This window comes from Mytilus trossulus, chromosome 9 (assembly GCF_036588685.1).
Source record: "Mytilus trossulus isolate FHL-02 chromosome 9, PNRI_Mtr1.1.1.hap1, whole genome shotgun sequence".
NCBI lineage: Eukaryota > Metazoa > Mollusca > Bivalvia > Mytilida > Mytilidae > Mytilus > Mytilus trossulus.
Genome location: NC_086381.1, coordinates 4,571,619 through 4,592,684, shown reverse-complemented (window position 1 = coordinate 4,592,684; position 21,066 = coordinate 4,571,619). Strand labels below are relative to the sequence as shown.

Sequence of the window (21,066 nt, the reverse complement as noted above, 5' to 3'; positions counted from 1 at the left end):
TATTGATCTAATCAAAAGGTGAAATTTTGTGCATTCATTGGAAGGTGTATTGGGGACAAAGAACATATACCTGATTTTTACCTGAGATTTTACCTGTGTAAAGGTATGACATTGTTGACTTGTATGTTTTTATTTTCCTTTGCATATGATCTTAATTAAATTGTGAGGTGTTTGGGTACTATTCTATTAAAATGAAGGATTTTCTGATCTATGTGTGATGAAAAAAAAATATATACATAGGTGCAGGATTAAAATAATTACTGCATTGTAAAACACCTGTCATAAAATAGAATGTGGAACTCAGTGGGGAATATATTTTCTTTGAGTTGTCATTGGGGTAAGGTTGTCTTTATTTACACAAGGATATAAACTTCAATACATTGATTTCTAAATTAGATTAAACATAAGTCAGATAAAAAAGTGGCTGCAAGAAATAGTTGATTAATGTATGAACCACCTGATAGATAAATATTGAGTGGTGTTCCTGCTTATGCCTGTCACAGGCCTGAGCCTATAATTCAGTGGATGCTTGTTGCTGTATCATATATTTTTTATTGTTTAGTTCATAAATAAAGTTGTTAGTTATATGTTTGAAATGTTCTATTTTTGTCATATCAGGGTCTTTTATATACATGTAGTGTGCTATATTAATTGTGGTATGAGTTTTGCTCATTTTTGAAGGCCATACAATTACCTATCTGTTATGTCATTTCATATGCGGATCCAGGGGGTCTGGCGGGGCTCTCCCCCCCCTTTCGTGGGAAAAATTTGTTTGATTATATAGGGAATAACTGAAGTATGACTGGACTATGTATTTAAAATATAAAACAATATTTATTAGAAACATCAAAATATATTGTGGCCAGATATCTAGTATGCTTTCTTGTAAGAATAGTTAACCTTTTTCAGTAAGTCTGGAAATTGTCAGTACACCAGACTTATGTAAAGTTTCAGTATTATTTTATATAAATTTCAACATGTCCAATAAAGGTATTCTCATTGTAAATAAATGTATGTCAATACTAGCTATTTAAATCACATTTGCTACATAATGTATACCTGTTTGAAGATTAATTAATAGGTATATCAGACCTTCTGTAAAGATCAGGTTATTTCCCTGACAGGGGGCCATAATTTTAAATGGATTGTTGGGTCATTTTGGTCATGTTTATTATTGAGATTAAGGACATTAAGAAGGGCAGGGTATTAGTGTTACTGATGTAATATACACTTAAATGTTATCAGTGACCCTTTGACTTTACTGTGTAATTTAAAAAATAATTTAATCAGCAATTGTACTTTGATTCTATAAATATAGTCCAACATTTATCAAGATTCTTCAAACTCTGCAACTTTAATCAGCAATTGTACTTTGATTCTATAAATATAGTCCAACATTTATCAAGATTCTTCAAACTCTGCAACTTTAATCAGCAATTGTACTTTGATTCTATAAATATAGTCCAACATTTATCAAGATTCTTCAAACTCTGCAACTTTAATCAGCAATTGTACTTTGATTCTATAAATATAGTCCAACATTTATCAAGATTCTTCAAACTCTGCAACTTTAATCAGCAATTGTACTTTGATTCTATAAATATAGTCCAACATTTATCAAGATTCTTCAAACTCTGCAACTTTAATCAGCAATTGTACTTTGATTCTATAAATATAGTCCAACATTTATCAAGATTCTTCAAACTCTGCAACTTTAATCAGCAATTGTACTTTGATTCTATAAATATAGTCCAACATTTATCAAGATTCTTCAAACTCTGCAACTTTAATCAGCATTTATAGATAAAAATAGGATCCAGACACAATCTAGAATTATTGCACATTACAATAGTTTTAAACACCCTTGGCTGGCTAAACAGTCCTTGCACAGTCGGCCCTCGCTTGCACCTTTTTGGGCTTATTGCACATTTGTTGGTTTAAGTACTTAATATAGTACTTAATATTGACACCAATCAGTGAATAAAATAATGTTTGGACTATTGCAATGATATCTTACAGTTTATCTATTTGATTCTTGTTTTTGATGGAACTCTTGTAGCCATGCAGGTTATAGATGATATATTCAGGTTGTCACTGACCTACTTACTAAAGAGTGTTGATTTTTTAGGGTACATGCATGATGAGTAGAAAGTGATGTCTTTTCCCGTAAAACAAATAAACATACTCCTTTATATATGATCATATATGTCTTTAGTAGATTTAACTTATTTATTTTGTATTGAGTTATCAGTAGTTTTTATATCTATAGAAGTTTGTACTATCACTACAGCCTAATTTTCACAGTTTGATTTTGTTTCTTTCAGAAAGAATTTATACAAAATCCATAAAACAAGAGTGAATACAGGATGGATTATATAACTCATGGAGAACATTAAACAAGAATGCCTGAATTACCAGAAAATGAACAACGACCAAAAAGCCGTAACGGATCTGCAAGTAAACAACGTACTGAACTTAATAATTCACTAAATAATCAACTTAATACCACAAGGAAACGAATAGGATCGGCTACATACTACGACATAGCTTCTACGTTACTAGGTCAAGGTCGAACTGCTGACCTTGAGGAAATTTTCTTGTCTGCTGCTCGAGTAAGTTTTAAATATTTTATACATAAACAAAATGAAGATGACTCTTAATGAGTGGAGTAGGAGGGTGTCTCATCCTGAATTCCAGTGTAAATAAATATCAGATCTCAAATTTCCACAAAATAATGTGGCCATTCCTGCATCACAATATTATTAAATCCCAAAATCCCAAAGTCTTGACAAAATAATTGGCTGTTCCTGAATTTCAGAGAATCAAAGGGCTTAATCTTCTGAACATTTTATGAGAGATACTACAACAGTGGCAGAGGACATATGGTTGGAAACACAACCCCTCTTTTCATCCTGGGTTGAACCCCTACCTTTATCTTGGGTAAAATGGAACCCCCTTTTAAGACATGACTTGGTCGATCCATCCCTAATCAAAATGTATTGATTGCTGTTCCTCATCTTCTAAGAAGGCAATTTTATCTTGAAAGTCATGAATAAGAAGTTATGCATTTCAAATTGCAGTATAAGTTGCTGATAAGTACTAAGAAAAGAATCTAAACTGTTTAGTCATTGGAAATTTATTGATGTTAGAGTTTATAAAAATAAAACAAATAACAGGAAATGAGAATTGATTGAACAGTTATCTTTCATTTTTTACAGGATGGTGATTATGAGAAAATCGAAAATTTCTTACAACGACGTAGTGATTGTTTAGTTAGTGTTGATGTTAAAGATAAAAGGACTGGAAATACTCCCGTAATATGGGCTTCAAAAAGGGGCCACACAAAGGTACAGATATGTGAATTCTTAGAACTTTAAATTATGAAAGGCTGTAATGTTGTGTGTAAGTCCTGTAAAAGTAAGTGAACACTCATCTGGTGAGAATCTAAAAGTTTGTCATTTGATTAAGCCAGCTTGTACCAGAATGCATTTTGTTTTTGAGTCCATTTCAAGGCTTCAAGAGTTTGATAATGTACAAGACCTAAATTCTGAATTTTTTTATGAATTGTATATTTTTGCAAGCTCATTTAAAAAAAACTAGTACATCTAAAAAAAAACACAATTGTCCTAGATGACAAATTGCCATTGATTTTGATTGGTTGTTGGACATATCAATACATTACATTGGTCTCTACAAGAATGCAACTTATGACCAGAAAACCGCAAAAATAAAACTTCTGAATGAACCCATTGTCCTATATACCATGATATTATAGAAGTGCAGATAATTGATTTAATTACACATAATTATAAAACATATAGTAAGACTACCAAGGTCATTGTTTATATTCATAGATCAGATACAGCACTATATTGTGATCAGATCTTTTAGACTTTTAAATTAGTAATAGAATGACTCAGATAGTTATTGTTTTTGAAAATGTTTTTCAACTTAGTTGTATTTACTAGCAATAGGTTATACATACTTCAAAGAGACAAGGGATGGAAAATTTAAGTAATGGGAAAAAACAAAAGACAACAAAAATATGCACACGCTTGCATTATGCATAACATAGAAATCTTAAGATTGAGCAAAACAAAACCCCACCAACAACTGTGCTGATTGCAGGTGCTCCAGGTCTGCAAACCTTGCTCCACTAGTGATATCTGTTATGTTGCTCATCAATCCCATGCTTGTTATTAACAATTAAGGAAAAGAGAATTGGATTGTGGTTTCTTCAAAAAGTTGTTGATGGCAGGGATGAAGAGTCTTAAGATTTGGAAAGTGAAGATGTTCTTTAAAAACAAAATAATGGAAAAACATTGCTTTGTAGTGGAAGTCATTAGAAAAATATATTGATCTCTAGTATATACTGTACTTTAACAAAAGCCTTAAAACTGTATCAGTTTAGGATTATAAATTAATCCATGGTCTATATATATTCTATACAAAAAAATCAATTATAAATTCTTTTATTCTGTATCTTTATCATTTAAATTAAAATATTGAAAAATTGTACTTTGGCTTATTTTAAATGAGTAAATTGTTATATAGATCTTATTGACCTTTTCAAACTATAATACTGAATCTTGTTTTTGTGAGTGACATTTGAGTGAAAATAATCAGGTTTTACTCTGAATAAAAGCTGAATTAAATTAAAATCTGTTTAGAAAAACTTGGGTTAATATCAAATCTCACCAAACTTGCCTTCCTATTGTTTACCAATAACTATATAGTGACTAACTTGCCTTCCTATTGTTTACCAATTACTATATAGTGACTAACTTGCCTTCCTATTGTTTACCAATTACTATATAGTGACTAACTTGCCTTCCTATTGTTTACCAATAACTATAAAGTGACTAACTTGCCTTCCTATTGTTAACCAATAACTATAAAGTGACTAACTTGCCTTCCTATTGTTAACCAATAACTATAAAGTGACTAACTTGCCTTCCTATTGTTTACCAATAACTATATAGTGACTAACTTGCCTTCCTATTGTTTACCAATAACTATATAGTGACTAACTTGCCTTCCTATTGTTTACCAATAACTATATAGTGACTAACTTGCCTTCCTAATGTTTACCAATAACTATACAGTGACTAACTTGCCTTCCTAATGTTTACCAATAACTATACAGTGACTAACTTGCCTTCCTATTGTTTACCAATAACTATACAGTGACTAACTTGCCTTCCTATTGTTTACCAATAACTATACAGTGACTAACTTGCCTTCCTATTGTTTACCAATAACTATAAAGTGACTAACTTGCCTTCCTATTGTTTACCAATAACTATAAAGTGACTAACTTGCCTTCCTATTGTTTACCAATAACTATATAGTGACTAACTTGCCTTCCTATTGTTTACCAATAACTATATAGTGACTAACTTGCCTTCCTATTGTTTACCAATAACTATACAGTGTCTAACTTGCCTTCCTATTGTTTACCAATAACTATACAGTGACTAACTTGCCTTCCTATTGTTTACCAATAACTATACAGTGACTAACTTGCCTTCCTATTGTTTACCAATAACTATACAGTGACTAACTTGCCTTCCTATTGTTTACCAATAACTATATAGTGACTAACTTGCCTTCCTATTGTTTACCAATAACTATACAGTGACTAACTTGCCTTCCTATTGTTTACCAATAACTATACAGTGACTAACTTGCCTTCCTATTGTTTACCAATAACTATACAGTGACTAACTTGCCTTCCTATTGTTTACCAATAACTATACAGTGACTAACTTGCCTTCCTATTGTTTACCAATAACTATACAGTGACTAACTTGCCTTCCTATTGTTTACCAATAACTATAAAGTGACTAACTTGCCTTCCTATTGTTTACCAATAACTATAAAGTGACTAACTTGCCTTCCTATTGTTTACCAATAACTATATAGTGACTAACTTGCCTTCCTATTGTTTACCAATAACTATATAGTGACTAACTTGCCTTCCTATTGTTTACCAATAACTATATAGTGACTAACTTGCCTTCCTATTGTTTACCAATAACTATATAGTGACTAACGTGCCTTCCTATTGTTTACCAATAACTATATAGTGACTAACTTGCCTTCCTAATGTTTACCAATAACTATACAGTGACTAACTTGCCTTCCTAATGTTTACCAATAACTATACAGTGACTAACTTGCCTTCCTATTGTTTACCAATAACTATACAGTGACTAACTTGCCTTCCTATTGTTTACCAATAACTATAAAGTGACTAACTTGCCTTCCTATTGTTTACCAATAACTATAAAGTGACTAACTTGCCTTCCTATTGTTTACCAATAACTATATAGTGACTAACTTGCCTTCCTATTGTTTACCAATAACTATATAGTGACTAACTTGCCTTCCTATTGTTTACCAATAACTATACAGTGACTAACTTGCCTTCCTATTGTTTACCAATAACTATACAGTGACTAACTTGCCTTCCTATTGTTTACCAATAACTATACAGTGACTAACTTGCCTTCCTATTGTTTACCAATAACTATATAGTGACTAACTTGCCTTCCTATTGTTTACCAATAACTATATAGTGACTAACTTGCCTTCCTATTGTTTACCAATAACTATACAGTGACTAACTTGCCTTCCTATTGTTTACCAATAACTATACAGTGACTAACTTGCCTTCCTATTGTTTACCAATAACTATACAGTGACTAACTTGCCTTCCTATTGTTTACCAATAACTATACAGTGACTAACTTGCCTTCCTATTGTTTACCAATAACTATACAGTGACTAACTTGCCTTCCTATTGTTTACCAATAACTATAAAGTGACTAACTTGCCTTCCTATTGTTTACCAATAACTATAAAGTGACTAACTTGCCTTCCTATTGTTTACCAATAACTATATAGTGACTAACTTGCCTTCCTATTGTTTACCAATAACTATATAGTGACTAACTTGCCTTCCTATTGTTTACCAATAACTATATAGTGACTAACGTGCCTTCCTATTGTTTACCAATAACTATATAGTGACTAACGTGCCTTCCTATTGTTTACCAATAACTATACAGTGACTAACGTGCCTTCCTATTGTTTACCAATAACTATACAGTGACTAACTTGCCTTCCTATTGTTTACCAATAACTATACAGTGACTAACTTGCCTTCCTATTGTTTACCAATAACTATACAGTGACTAACTTGCCTTCCTATTGTTTACCAATAACTATACAGTGACTAACTTGCCTTCCTATTGTTTACCAATAACTATAAAGTGACTAACTTGCCTTCCTAATGTTTACCAATAACTATATAGTGACTAACTTGCCTTCCTATTGTTTACCAATAACTATAAAGTGACTAACTTGCCTTCCTAATGTTTACCAATAACTATATAGTGACTAACTTGCCTTCCTATTGTTTACCAATAACTATAAAGTGACTAACTTGCCTTCCTATTGTTTACCAATAACTATATAGTGACTGGATTGAAATTTACAGCAATTAAAAAATAAATCAAACCCAAGTTTTAAATATAAAAAAAATTATAAATTGATTTAAAAAATGGGTTATATGTGATTGACCTAACAATGATAAATTCATAAAATATTAACAAATTAATTGGGTATATTGATAAGTAATATGATTGCTGGTCAGTGCCCCTTTGTATGTGTGTGACATTTGGATATAAATTACAGGACATTGACAGAAAAGTCAATTTTGTTTAAATATCAAAGGATTTATATAGTGTAAGATTGACACATAAAAGTAATTTATATCAATCTACAAGTGAAGATATACAGATATTCAGTGTTGTTTTAAAATCAAAGGTTTAAATTTCCATGACATAGATTTTTAACAAAGTCACTTAAAAAGGAAAGTAGGTTGCCAGACATGCATAGCGGTCTTTTACATTGGAGGAAATCATCTTGGATTTATCAATGAGGTTTTGGCCTAAATTAAAATTATAATGGTTTACTTTTACAAAATGTGACTTGGATGGAGAATTGTCTTATTGACACTCATACCACATCTTTTTACGTCTATAAATGTTAAGAATCAAAAGATTAAAACTGATTGTTAGTTGCACATCTTTGCTTACATTTCAAAGTTTACAACAGTACAGTGGTGGGGGGCTTGGTGGCCAAGTAATCCAAGAACCTCATTAACCAGTTGTATCACTAGCCTGTCAGCCCCTAGTTTATTAGTTGAACCCCTCACATGACAGGTGCATTGGACTCGACCAATAAGAATTGACTGCCACAAAATTGCCAATAATGCTTTCAGTGGCGTTAAAACTCTATAAATCAATCAATCAGTACAGAGGGATAACAATGAAATTGTTTTCAAATATTCCCAGTGTAAATATTGTAAAAAGATGTGTAAGTTTAAAATTTTAAATCAAATGTGTGTAAACACATGGATTATCTCCCTTCCCTATCTCTTTTGGTAAGGCATTATTTGATAAAAACCTATTACAAAACAAAAAGTTCTGAGGTCAAGATTTTCATTTCTAATTATCTGTATAATTTAGTCCACTCTATCAAATGTTGTAACATGAACATCATTTGAAATGTAGGAATTAATAAAGACATTATAGTTATACTAACATATTGTAGCTAGCCCAAATCATAAAATTGCAGTTAAATAGGAAAATAAGCTAAAGTCAGCAGTTTTAAGATCTGTTATTTGCAGTAATCATTGTATGATCTTAATGTAATATGTTATGACTATGTATAGTTAATAATATTTGGTTAGGTCAGGGTTAATCTTAATCTTAAACTTCACACTGCCAAATTATAGACTTGTGTAATTTTCTACCTATGACGAATCTCACTGCCGGGACATATTGGATGTTGTGCATGTTAAAGGACAGTGCTTTATCCAATTGTACCATTTTGGCTGAATAAAACTTGTCACCTTCTTCTTTAAACATCTTGAATATTATTATTTGTAAAAAAATATCATGTCCTTCCTATTTTTAAGACCGAATTATATAAGTATTGTAAATTATTATTTTCATGGGAACAACTTTTGGTTTAGAAGTTTTTTGGGGGATACTTGATTTGATTTTGCAGACTAATTCTGCATACTAGTCTAGAAATATTTTTTTTAATGGACATTCAAAACTCATATATATTTACTTAACCCTCGAACATGAGTTGACCACAAAAAATAATGATTGTACAGTATAAGTGTCCTTGCCATATGTTTTTTTGTTAACCTTTCATTCAATTAACCTCATTATTTGTGATTTTTAGATAGTACAACTGTTGTTGAAACATGGTGCTGACGTAACTCTACGTAACTATGAGAACCAGACGGCCGTAGAGGTCGCCTCCTCCGCTATAAAGACGGTGCTGCTGGATTCTGTGGAAAGAACCACAGAATCATGGCATCATTTACTGCTGCAGGCTGCATGGCAGGGAAATGTCAAAGTTGTCAGAAAATTACTTGTAAGTTATGCATTTCAGTGAGGGTAATATTAGATAAAAAAATCCAAAAAACTCACAAGATGAAAAGCATTGAAGACTCAAAATTCAGTAATCAGAACTGAGCTAAGGTAATCTTTTCTTGGTTTATAAATTCTTAGTATTTCTAAAGTTTTGAAAGATACGTCATTGCCTAGTATGTCAAGAATCATTGATAAGTACAATTGCACTTATCAGTATATGAAGCATTCTGGGTAATATTTCCAAAAGTGTACACCAAACATTTTGATTGATTATAAGTAGGCCAAACTATTGTAAAACTGAAAGTTCAAACAACAACATAGCATTATTTCCATTTGAAAAATGAACAATGAAAATCCTGTGATTTTAAAAGGTGAATTCTTCACAAACTTGTCGAGAAATTGGTTAAATGTATTTGAAAATCTTCAAAACTTCACGATAAGAGTTTATTAATCATAATAAAATACATTAGAAATTAAGTTAAATGGAGAACAATTGTAAGAAAATAAACATGGCATTATTATAGCCAATTAAAAGGCAGTAATGATAAAGGACAAAGTTGTTATAACACAAAACAGGAGATGACTTGCATTATAACACATCAGCCATTGATTTCTGTGATAGAAAATCAATCCAAGTGTGGTCTGTTTCCAAGATATCTGTCAATAAACTGCAGGTGATTCTAACACTTTAATCACATAATACATGTTTTTGCACATTTATTCTGCAGCTTTCTGTTTATCTTTTATACTTTTTTTTATTAAAGAGGCATCAATAATAAAGATTAATTCTTTGAAGGTGTTTTTTTATACAATGTCTACAATGTAATGCTATTTATTGGAACATCAGTACATTTTGTAATTGTTCTGTTTTTTAACCAAGAACTTCATTATGGCTTAAACTTTTCAACTTTTAAAAGGACAACAGGGTTTGATAGAAGAATAATTGTTATGAATTTTAAACTTTTGTGTTCAACATAACTTTCTATGTTCATTTTCATCCATACGTTTTAAAATCTTTGTAAGCTAAATTTTCAATAATATCAAATCCCAATTTATATAGTTTACCATATTATATGTTTGAATGTCAATTATAAAATTCTTTGTTTTAAAAATTCCAATAGGAAAGATACTTTAAATTATTGTAGTATTAAACCAATTTTCAAGATGTTTTGGTCATTGGCCTTCTTCAGGTGCTTTGTTTTTCTTTTCAACTACATTAAATTTTTAATGTAAAAATATCAACCATGTAGTCGAGATGAACAATAAAGAAACTGAAGAAGGCCAATGGAGGAAGCGTCTTGAAAATTGGTTCAATACTACAATAATTATAAAATTATAAATGATCTATGGCCTGATTAAGGTGGACATATTTAAGGATGTACTTAGGTGAGGTTAGGTGAAAATTAAGAAGTTAAAATTGATACTATGATCTGGTAGACTGATCATCAATTAAGGATAAAAATAAGCTAAAAATATTGATAGGTCATGGACCTCCTTTTCAAGAAATTTAAGATTTAAAATATGGCGTGAAAAGGCGGACTCAGACTTTTACCTTATATTTGCATTGGTATTATTAGGTCTCAAAACTAAATAATAAAAATTAAGAATCTTCTAAAATTTTGGTAAATGACCTTTCATGAGCTATTAAGTCTTATATGAAAAAATAAATGGGTGTTATGGGGCAAAATATTTTTCTTGTATTGTATGGAAAAAAAACAAGGAGTCCGAATATTTGACACAAATTCCAAAACCTCACCTAAGTACATCCTTAAGCTGTATATAAAACATTACTAGAATTTTATTATGATGTGTTGTTGTGTTTGTAGAGACCCCATTCTAGTAAGGGACATAAATCTTACACAGGAGGAGAAAATAAAGAGGTTGATAAGTTTTGTTTTATTTGCTGTTGAATAGTATGGCTTGATTCTGCTAAAAGTTTGTAGTACCCGTGTAGGCTTATAATACAAATGATCCAGGTTATAATATTAGGAGAAATGTAAATATAACTAAGTTTTTTATGCTACATGATTGGAAAAGTAAATAAATGAATTTCCGGGTGGGGTTGGGAATATTGAAGTTGATGCCCAGTATTAGGAAGTATGATATGGCATGCTTACTTGTTTTTATTTGCATGATTAAACAGCTTTTTAGAAATAGCTAGTTAAGGTGGTACCTAACACTTTAACTAAAATTAATTTGGCTCGTTTAATTTTGCATAAAATTTTGACAAAGTATTTACTTTGATCCTTTGACAAAAATATAAAAAAAAAATAAATATTTGAACCAACCGTTTCATTAGAAAATTTACACTGGTTATATAGCAGATTTACAAACAATTATTTTGATCATCGAGAAGCTTAATATTCCCTTAACAACACAACGTAATTAAAACATTTAGCTGATTTTACAGAGTTATCTCCCTGTAGTGTTAGGTACCACCTTAAGTCATTCTTCATAAATACCATCTACAATCAGTTTTCAGCCAAACAATTTTAAAAGTTTTCCTTTAAGATTATAGAAACTATATGCAAGGAAAAAGAGATTTGATAAAGACATCAGAATATGATAAAGAAATGAATGAATGAAATAAGATAGCAAAATTGCCAACTTTTGATGTTCTTCTGAACAAAAAGATACCTTAGTTAAAACTGCAAGGATATACCTATTATAAAAGAAAAATTCTTTTTGCAGAATGAAAACAAAGTTCGTGACATAAATTGCTGTAATTCTGAAGGTCTGACGCCATTGCTATTAGCAACAAGGGACATGGTGATGTTAGAAAAGTTATGTACACAGTTAAACAAACCCTACCATCCAGCAGAAGTGGTGGCAGAACTCCTCAGATATCGATGGTAAGTTACTATGGTAACATGTTAGAAAAGTTATGTACACAGTTAAACAAACCCTACCATCCAGCAGAAGTGGTGGCAGAACTCCTCAGATATCGATGGTAAGTTACTATGGTAACATGTAAGAAAAGTTATGTACACAGTTAAACAAACCCTACCATCCAGCAGAAGTGGTGGCAGAACTCCTCAGATATCGATGGTAAGTTACTATGGGAACATCTTAGAAAACTCTGATACAGCAAAAATATCAAATATCAGGGATTATATACCATGGTATGTTCTAGTCTTCTTCATATGAATATCAAGTACAAAGTCAAGAGCAAGCAGTATTTCTTGTACAAATAGTTGATGAAAATGACCATTCATTAAAAAATCTATTGGTAGTAAGAATTTTTTAATATTATAATAAGGTTGTAAATATTATGTTTATTATGAAATTGTATATTATTGTGATCTACAAGATAAATTATGAAAGCCTCCATTTATTACAGTGTTATGAGCTTATTTTATGAAACCTCCATTTATTACAGTGATATCCATGCTACAGATGGCGATGGGAAAACTTGCCTTCATTACGCATCTCAATCTAAAGCTATCATTTCACCAATGGTGGTACAAACAATCATTACAGCAGGTCCAGATATGGGTAGGTTTTCAAAACTGTTGTTATTAGATTTGAATTGCTTACTGGCATATAGTAGCTCAGGTGTCTTCCTCCATCTCAGATTTTGAATTAGCAGTGTTTTATATTAATATTTTTGGCTGTATTTTCATTAAAACACAATTTCTTGTTTGATTCATTGATTTTCAATTTGCCAAATAAGAGGAGATAACTCAGATAGTAGGAGAGATAACTAAGATAAATTTTATAATAGAAAGTGTTTTGAATTTACTTATTTTAATGTGTAGCAAGAAAACCTGTCTTGTGACCACATTTTTTTACTTATCGGAAAGCATGCTATCTTCTTACATTTATCTTAAAATTCTTTGAAGCAGTTTTCATTTTTTCACAAAAAATTGGACTTTCAATGCATTATCTATACAAAATCTGGCAATTTTGCACAACCTGCAGCATGAAAACAAGTCTGGTTACCCTAGCTTTTTATTATATCTAAAAAAAAAATATAATTAAACTGTGTTGACAAATTTTATGGATTTTAATTAGATTTGGGATCTTGATGGGAAGATTAGTCAAAGAAGTTCATCTTTAGCCATCACTAGCCTATAATTCTCTATATATGAGTGCAAACCCTATGTGTGGCAATGTGTGTTCCACCCTGATCATTATTGACAAGAATTTATAGTTTTCCAACCCAAGGTCATTGCTCTCATTTTCTGTTGCCAACTGTTTTTATCCCTTTTTTTTTCGAATGGAAAGAACAACTGGCTGCCATGATAAAGTTGATGTCCCAGAATGTGGCGTTAAACACCAACAAATGTTTTTCATTACAGCATTGTGGTATACATGATACCTCACAATGATACTGTTTTTATATTTCAGAATTGCAAGATAAAAGATTGTTTGCTCCTATACACTGTGCCTCCCAAACAGGCAATGTAGATACAATAGAAACATTAATACAAGGTGGATCTAGTGTCAACAGTCGGGGGTTTGCTGGTACTACTCCATTACATATAACAGTAAGTCTGGAATTTGATAAGGTGATGTTGTATTGTGTAAACAACCTTATAATGTTGAGTTGTTATATAAAAAAGAAGATGTGGTATGATTGCCAATAAGACAACTCTCCACAAGAAACTAAATGGCACAGAACTTTTAGGTCAACATTCCACCTTCAACAATGAGCAGAGCACATACTATACAGTTAAGGGCATACGATACAGTTTTGATCCTGTATTTACAAGTTCATGATAATATGCATGTAGACTATTTTTTACCTGATTAAATCAAATATGTAATAAAAAATATACCTTCATGTGCTACGTTTGAGTAAAATGAGGTCGAAATTTTGTATATTTGCTCGAAATTCAGATTTGAGGCCGTAATTTCTTTTTCGAAAGAAAGACATAACTTTTTTGTTATAAAAGATAAACACAAATTGTTTTTTGTTAAATAATCGGTAATTTCTGTATTTTATAAATATCTTTAAAAAATATGCAATTTTTTATTCAGAAATAACTCATATTTATCAAATGTTCATGAATTGAGGAAAAAAAGTCATGTTTTACTGCATGTTTATCAAAATAAAAAGAAATCCTCTATTTACAGTTTTATAAAATTTGGGTCACATAATCTTCCGGCAAAATGCAATAAAATGCCGTTTTGAAAAATAGGGGTCCATGAACTCGTTTTCAAATTAAATCAGTTTGAATGATAAAAATCAGTCGAAAAATGCATCTTTTCCCGATATGTCACCGTTTGACGTTGCGAAAATAACAAATTACGTTAGCAACGTCATTACCTTCCCTGTAACTGTATTGTATGCCCTTAAATCTAAAAGGCCCCTAAAATCACAAATGAAAAACTAATTAATGTACTAAAAAATGAAGGAAAAACAAATATGTAACAAAACAACAACCATGTAAGGAATTATATAATGTACTGTACCATGAAAAGAATTTTCAGATATAAAAAAATTCAGATACTTTGAAATTTAATATGTCCATTGAGCATAAAATTATTAAATTGCTTGATAAAAACGGGGGTCCTTGCATGACATCATCTCACATTACAACTGGAAACCCTACAGACATTAAGTAACAATTATAACTGATTGTACCATCAATTTTTTAATTCTCAGGCTTACAATGATCATGAGAAAGCAGCTTCCTGTCTCCTTAGTCATGGTGCTCAGGTTATGTTGACTGATGATCGGGGTCTAACATCACTAGACCTCGCCCGAGGGAAGAAAATGAAAGCTACTCTAAAGGAGGCATGGATTGAGGCTACTAGGGGAAAACCTGTTGTAGACCTTGCCCCCATTAGAGCCCCAAGCAGAGAAGAGGTCCGAGCATCGGTAGAAAAGTTTGATTCCAAAAGAAAAGGAGAAGTTATTTTTGATGTAAGATAATTTAGTCCACATCAAAGATAGATACTGGCTTATAAAAACTCACCAATATTAGCATTACTCTATTTATCCTGAAGTACACTAAGGCAGTTATTTGAAAATTCAGTCACATTTATTCTGAACAGAAAATATGAAAGTTTGAAACTTTTGATAACAATTTAGTATGAATTGAAACCTGTACAGAAATAAGAAGATGTGGAATAATTGCCAAGATTAAAGACAGCCTTCAAAATTGAGTAAAAATTCATAAGTTATAGTAAATTATGAAAAAGGTAAATTGCCCTGAGATGAAAAATGTGAAACATTTCAAAAGAGAAAATCAATGGCCTAGTCTATGGTTAAACAATAAATTATTATGACAGGCAGAAACAAAGGACAACCATCATTTATTTTATAATTATTATGTTGTTATTTATTTATGATAATATGGGAAAATTTATATTAGTATATAACTTGTACACTGTAGATTATTGAACATTAACACAGTTATAGATATTTTACTAAAGTTTTAGATATTTTACTAAGTTTTATGATTTCTTTCCATTACAGGGTTATCCCTCCAATCCATTTGCCAACATGCAGAGCACACCTCATCGTGAGTTTTATTATGCTATTATTAAAAATTATTAATATAAAAATAAAGATAAAAAGATTATGGCAAATGAGACAACTATCCGCCACAGACCAAACGAAGTGGATATAAACAACAAGAGGTCAACGTACAAACTTCAATAATAAACAAAAGGTTCAGACATGACAAAATGTAAAAAAAGGTAATTTTGGATGTAACGCGTCTTCTGATTGGCTGACGTAATTTTGTTATGAGCCCATAGACATAATTTAGTCATGTGACCGTGACGTCATCAACGTTTTTCATGGTTTTCTACGGATTAAAATGGCATTTAGAATTAAATTATAAGAAATGAATGTAATATTTTTTTGTCTATTCGAAATAACATAATAAATTTGGTGCACACTGTTAAATAACCCACTACGTGCGTTATTCAGTGTGCACCAAATATTTTATGATATTTCTTCATAGACAGAAAAAATATTACAGTCATTCCTTAAATAATTAATAAATAGCAAATATTACAAACAGCAACCCACTGAATTAAAGGCTCCTGACATGGGACAGACATAGTTGAAAATGTTTGTGTGCTCTCAAATCTCCTCTCAGTCTGCCCTACGGATTAAACAGAACAATAGAAGGGGCCATGAATATCGATTGAATTTATTTCTACAGTAAGGGTTCATTCAACTTTAAAAAAAAAATCACCCTGCATTTGCATGTTCTCTGAATGATGGCGAACTCAAGACAACCTTCCTATGTGTCTTAATAAAATGATTAAGTGTTCTTACATTGTGATTGGTTAGTTGCCTCATAATTTTGCATACCTCACATGTCTTTTATTCATATTGTTGTGAAATCTATTTTTTTTAATAAGGATTTCTTTATGGTTCAATATTATACTTTCAGGAGGTCAACCTGTATCAAGACATCTAAGTTTGAAGGAGAAAGCCAGTCGAGCTGAGGCTTTGATGAATAAAGATATAGAATCTGGACGATTCAGTCCATCCCCATATGCCAAGTAAGTGTGTAATATACTGTAATTATTTGATTTATTTTTAATTTCATGAGCCATTAGTTTAAGATTATTTAATCCAAGAACAACCACACCACCCAGACACCCACTTTTAACTTTCTCAAATCTGATTTAACAAATATATTGAATGTGTTTCTACTAATTTGTCACTCCAAAACATTTTTGAAAGTGATTATTCGTTGAAAGATTTCATTGTGAATAATGAAATCTAAAAATTTTGTGTTAAATTGTATGATACCATTATTGCATAACAAAATTAAGCAAAATCAGAATTAAAGATTTAGAAGACAAGTTATGGTTTACTTGACAATTTATATTATTTTACAGAGAAGGGCCACGTCGTCTTGGTGTTGTCAGAGGACGTAAACCTTCACCTTTACCTCGAGTGAACAGTAAAGAGCGACACCCATCAGTTAGTCCAGACAGACTCAGCAATGGTGGAAGAGAGTCACCAGCATTTAACAGAAATGGACGATTTAGAAAATCATTTGATGAGGGCAGACTCAGTAGAAACAGAAATAATAGTAATAAATTATGTAAGTTTGTAATACATAACTAGAATTAGAATATTACTTAATGTATCACTCAGTACAATTGACCTTAATTAACCACTAACAACCCACTCTTTTCAGAACAGAATTTTACAAACCCTTGTACTTTAAGTTAAATTAAAGTTATTTTATATTACAAGAAAGGTCATGTTTTGAGAAGTTTTTTATCTTTAAATTCAGCTCACTCATTTATAAACTTAATTAGGTCTGAAGGATATAGCAATAAGTTTTTCAATGAGAGGCCAAATTGTATACTACCATAAATGGATTTAAATAACATTATCTGTTGGCAAGCAAAGTAATGATTGCTTGAATCTTTTTTTTTCAGTAACCCACCCATCACCTGGTTCCCGGTTCAACAAAGACAGTGGTATAAATACTCCAACAGAAGACTTGGATAACTGTCTACAGAATTCTAGGTATGTCATGTGGGAAGGTTGTACATATATAGGCAAACAAAAATTAAATTGTAAATTTGGAAGTTTAAAGTTTGGACTCAAGTCATTCTTTGTAGGTTTTTCAACAGTTGGCTGTTTTTACAAATGAAATTCATAAAAAAACAAGGAAATTAAACAAAATAAAAGACAAATGAGAAAATTGTTTGAATGAGAGAATGATATTCACATATATGGTATAGTAAGGGATAGGTCTCACTATGATTAAATGGGAAACAACTTGAATAAAAAAGCCAAAGGCACACATACTGAACTGTTTGTTATATTTGTATTGTTTGAATTCATATTTATTCCACAGATTAACCCCTGTATCACCATCTCCAAGTTTGTCAAAGAAAAAACACAAAAGATCCGGATCAGACACAGCAACCTCTATAAAGGTCGGCCATGTTGCTGCATCATGTGATCCTATCATGGCACAGAAAGGTAAAGTGTTCATCTCCTGTACTTAGAAGTGTTGATTTTATGTTTACTAATGGTAGCGGTAGTTTTTCATCAGTAAAATTGCTGTTTAAGTAGTTTGGTTTGTAAGGTCAATTCTGATTGGGTGACATCAAAATTTAAAAAAAGGGAAAACCTATGGTTTATTGTCTGATCAAAGGAAAAGGATATAGAATGAGCATCAGAAAACATTTCACAGTTATTCAGAGATAGAAAATAAAAATAGATAATTCCTGGCTTTATACTAGTAGCTTATGAGATGACATATTTTATTTGAGAACTTTTGGATTTGATTTAAAAGCCTTACTATCTCATTTATTGAATTGCTGGATTAAACTCAATTTTGACTAGAAGTATGCTTATGTTCTCAAATGTAATGCAAGAATCTCTTATAATCATACATAGAATACTTTATTTTCATATTTATTTTTAAACACAAAGCTGAATTATCTACAAATTAAACCTTAGTTATTTAATTAAGTAATAGATAATTATGTATTATTATCATACCAATGTATCTGATATTACCATGCTAGATTACTTGTTCATATTATAGTGTATTTTGTCTGTCTTATGCAAACAGTATATTTACTTAATTTGGAATGATTAGAAACCTTTTGATCACACTTCATGAGATTTCATAAACTTGAAAAAATGCTTTGTGATGTAGAGACATCATCAAAAATAAAATTTGGGATTTTTTCCTGCAGATCTCTGATAAATCATTAGTGTTTTGCCACCAACAATTAAAATCAGTCTTGGGTTAAAGTTTTCACCTTTTTCAATTATTTTTTTCGAAAACTTAAACAGGAACTTTCCCAAAATAATAATTTTGTCTTACTTTTTTCCCCACATTCTTACTGATAAAATGGACTTAGTTTTCAATCAGTCACTTGTTCCCTTTCACAAAGACATAAGAAGTTACAATGGAAACACTTGGTAGTACTCTTATCATGTTTATGTATTGATATTATTTGCTAAAATGAAAACAAAATTATTCACCCTTGAAAGTTAGTGACCTTTAGATCAATCTCAAAATTGAAACATTTCTGTTCCAAACTGTAAAATGCAATGTTTGATATTAAATGGTACTTTTGAATCAAAAATATGTTCATCTTGTTTTGGGGTAAAGCAATGATTCACACAAGTGAAGAAAGTATTCTGAGTTGAATAAGAAATTGATATATTGATTTAATAAGCTCATACTGTAGATACCAATCATATTTTTATTGCTTGTGTAGTTGGTTTTATATGTGTCAGTATTAATATAACTAACAAATTTTTCATTATGTATTTTAATCCTAATTACATCATTGTCCTCATTATTAACCTCATTTTGTTTGTAGGATGTGTGTCACATCCATTGAGTCGTAGTGATGACTTCACATCATCTCCGTATTTAATACGAGTAAAACCTGCACAAACAAGAGAAGATAACAAACATAAATCTAACACACGCAGTGTCGTTCTGGATTTGGGTAAATGTTTTATCTAACATTAACACACAAGTTGAAGTAATCGTACTAAATTCGAATTTTCATCCACAATGTATGCATTAATTTATTTTTTGAATACATTTAGAAGAGAAAAAAAATTAAGATTTTCATGTCTTTCTTTTCCTTTGCTTCTCATTTTACTATGTTCAGATCATCTAAGTTTTCATTCATGTGCCACAGGATTGCTTCCCTTGAAAAGTAAATATCAGCTCAGTCGGTTTGAGTGCTGCCTTGTAACACGGGGGTCTTGTTTTGAGTTCTATTGGAGATAGTATGATTTTCTCATATGAATCATGCTCTCCGGTTATACATGTAGCTTTTGATATAATTATTTGTAATTCCAACTTTGAAATTTGCCACTGGATGTAATATGGTGAGTGATAATCAATCCATCAAACAAACTTTCAGTGACAAGGGAGATAATTCAATGTCTTTTTTCAGTTAAATAACAACTGTACATCCAGCGATGTAGATGTAGATTCTGAAGGAAAAAAAATTGCATTGACTTGAATATTTTGAAAACTTTCAATTAAAATAGAAATAGACAAAAATACTGTTTATTATAATTGTATAGGATTTATCTGCTAGATTAGTATGAATACTACATAGTACTATAAGTTGACTTTCACATTGATAAAAGAAAAAAATAATGTTTTTCAAAACATACAAGACTGTCATTAGATTTTGTGTTATGTCTATGTAATAAACGAAAAGGCAAGAACTTTTTATGTAAAGATAAATCAATTTGTCTTCAGAATTTTTTTTTATTAAATTTTCTCTGTGTTTCTTTTTCTCAATGTACAACTGTCAGATAGGCTTTCATAGTTCACATTTATTCAAAACAGAAACAGTCACATTATAACTTAGCAAGAAACATATGTAGGAAGAAAAACACAATTTATGACAGTTATATATATGATTTATGTATGCAAATTGTTGTATTTTTTGTTATTGCCAGCTTTTAAAAGAATGTAACATCCATACAATGAATAAATGTTTTTTTCCAGAGAGAATGGGTTTAGTAAACAAATGCCAAACACCCGTCCAGGGAGCACCAGTGTGTCCTACATCGTCTAAAGTGCTGCCACCTACACCTACATGTACAAATGAGAATAGTTGTCTAGAGTCAAAGACCATCAACAGAGACGATACTGATTCATCAAAGGTAATGTAATTAGCT

General features: G+C 30.9%; 1 protein-coding gene across 1 annotated transcript in view; it reads left to right on the top strand.

The window, feature by feature from the left end:
- Window positions 1-21,066, top strand: part of LOC134685003 (uncharacterized) — a 50,399-nt gene that overhangs the window by 16,426 nt on the left and 12,907 nt on the right. The window contains exons 2-15 of the mRNA XM_063544338.1: window positions 2,325-2,612; window positions 3,219-3,347; window positions 9,265-9,459; window positions 12,150-12,310; window positions 12,838-12,953; window positions 13,809-13,948; window positions 15,070-15,330; window positions 15,886-15,931; window positions 16,817-16,928; window positions 17,271-17,479; window positions 17,823-17,913; window positions 18,248-18,375; window positions 19,737-19,868; window positions 20,894-21,051. Of these exons, the coding sequence (XP_063400408.1) occupies window positions 2,403-2,612; window positions 3,219-3,347; window positions 9,265-9,459; window positions 12,150-12,310; window positions 12,838-12,953; window positions 13,809-13,948; window positions 15,070-15,330; window positions 15,886-15,931; window positions 16,817-16,928; window positions 17,271-17,479; window positions 17,823-17,913; window positions 18,248-18,375; window positions 19,737-19,868; window positions 20,894-21,051 (2,088 nt within the window). The 5' untranslated portion in view covers window positions 2,325-2,402. The remainder of the gene's footprint in view (window positions 1-2,324; window positions 2,613-3,218; window positions 3,348-9,264; window positions 9,460-12,149; window positions 12,311-12,837; window positions 12,954-13,808; window positions 13,949-15,069; window positions 15,331-15,885; window positions 15,932-16,816; window positions 16,929-17,270; window positions 17,480-17,822; window positions 17,914-18,247; window positions 18,376-19,736; window positions 19,869-20,893; window positions 21,052-21,066) is intronic.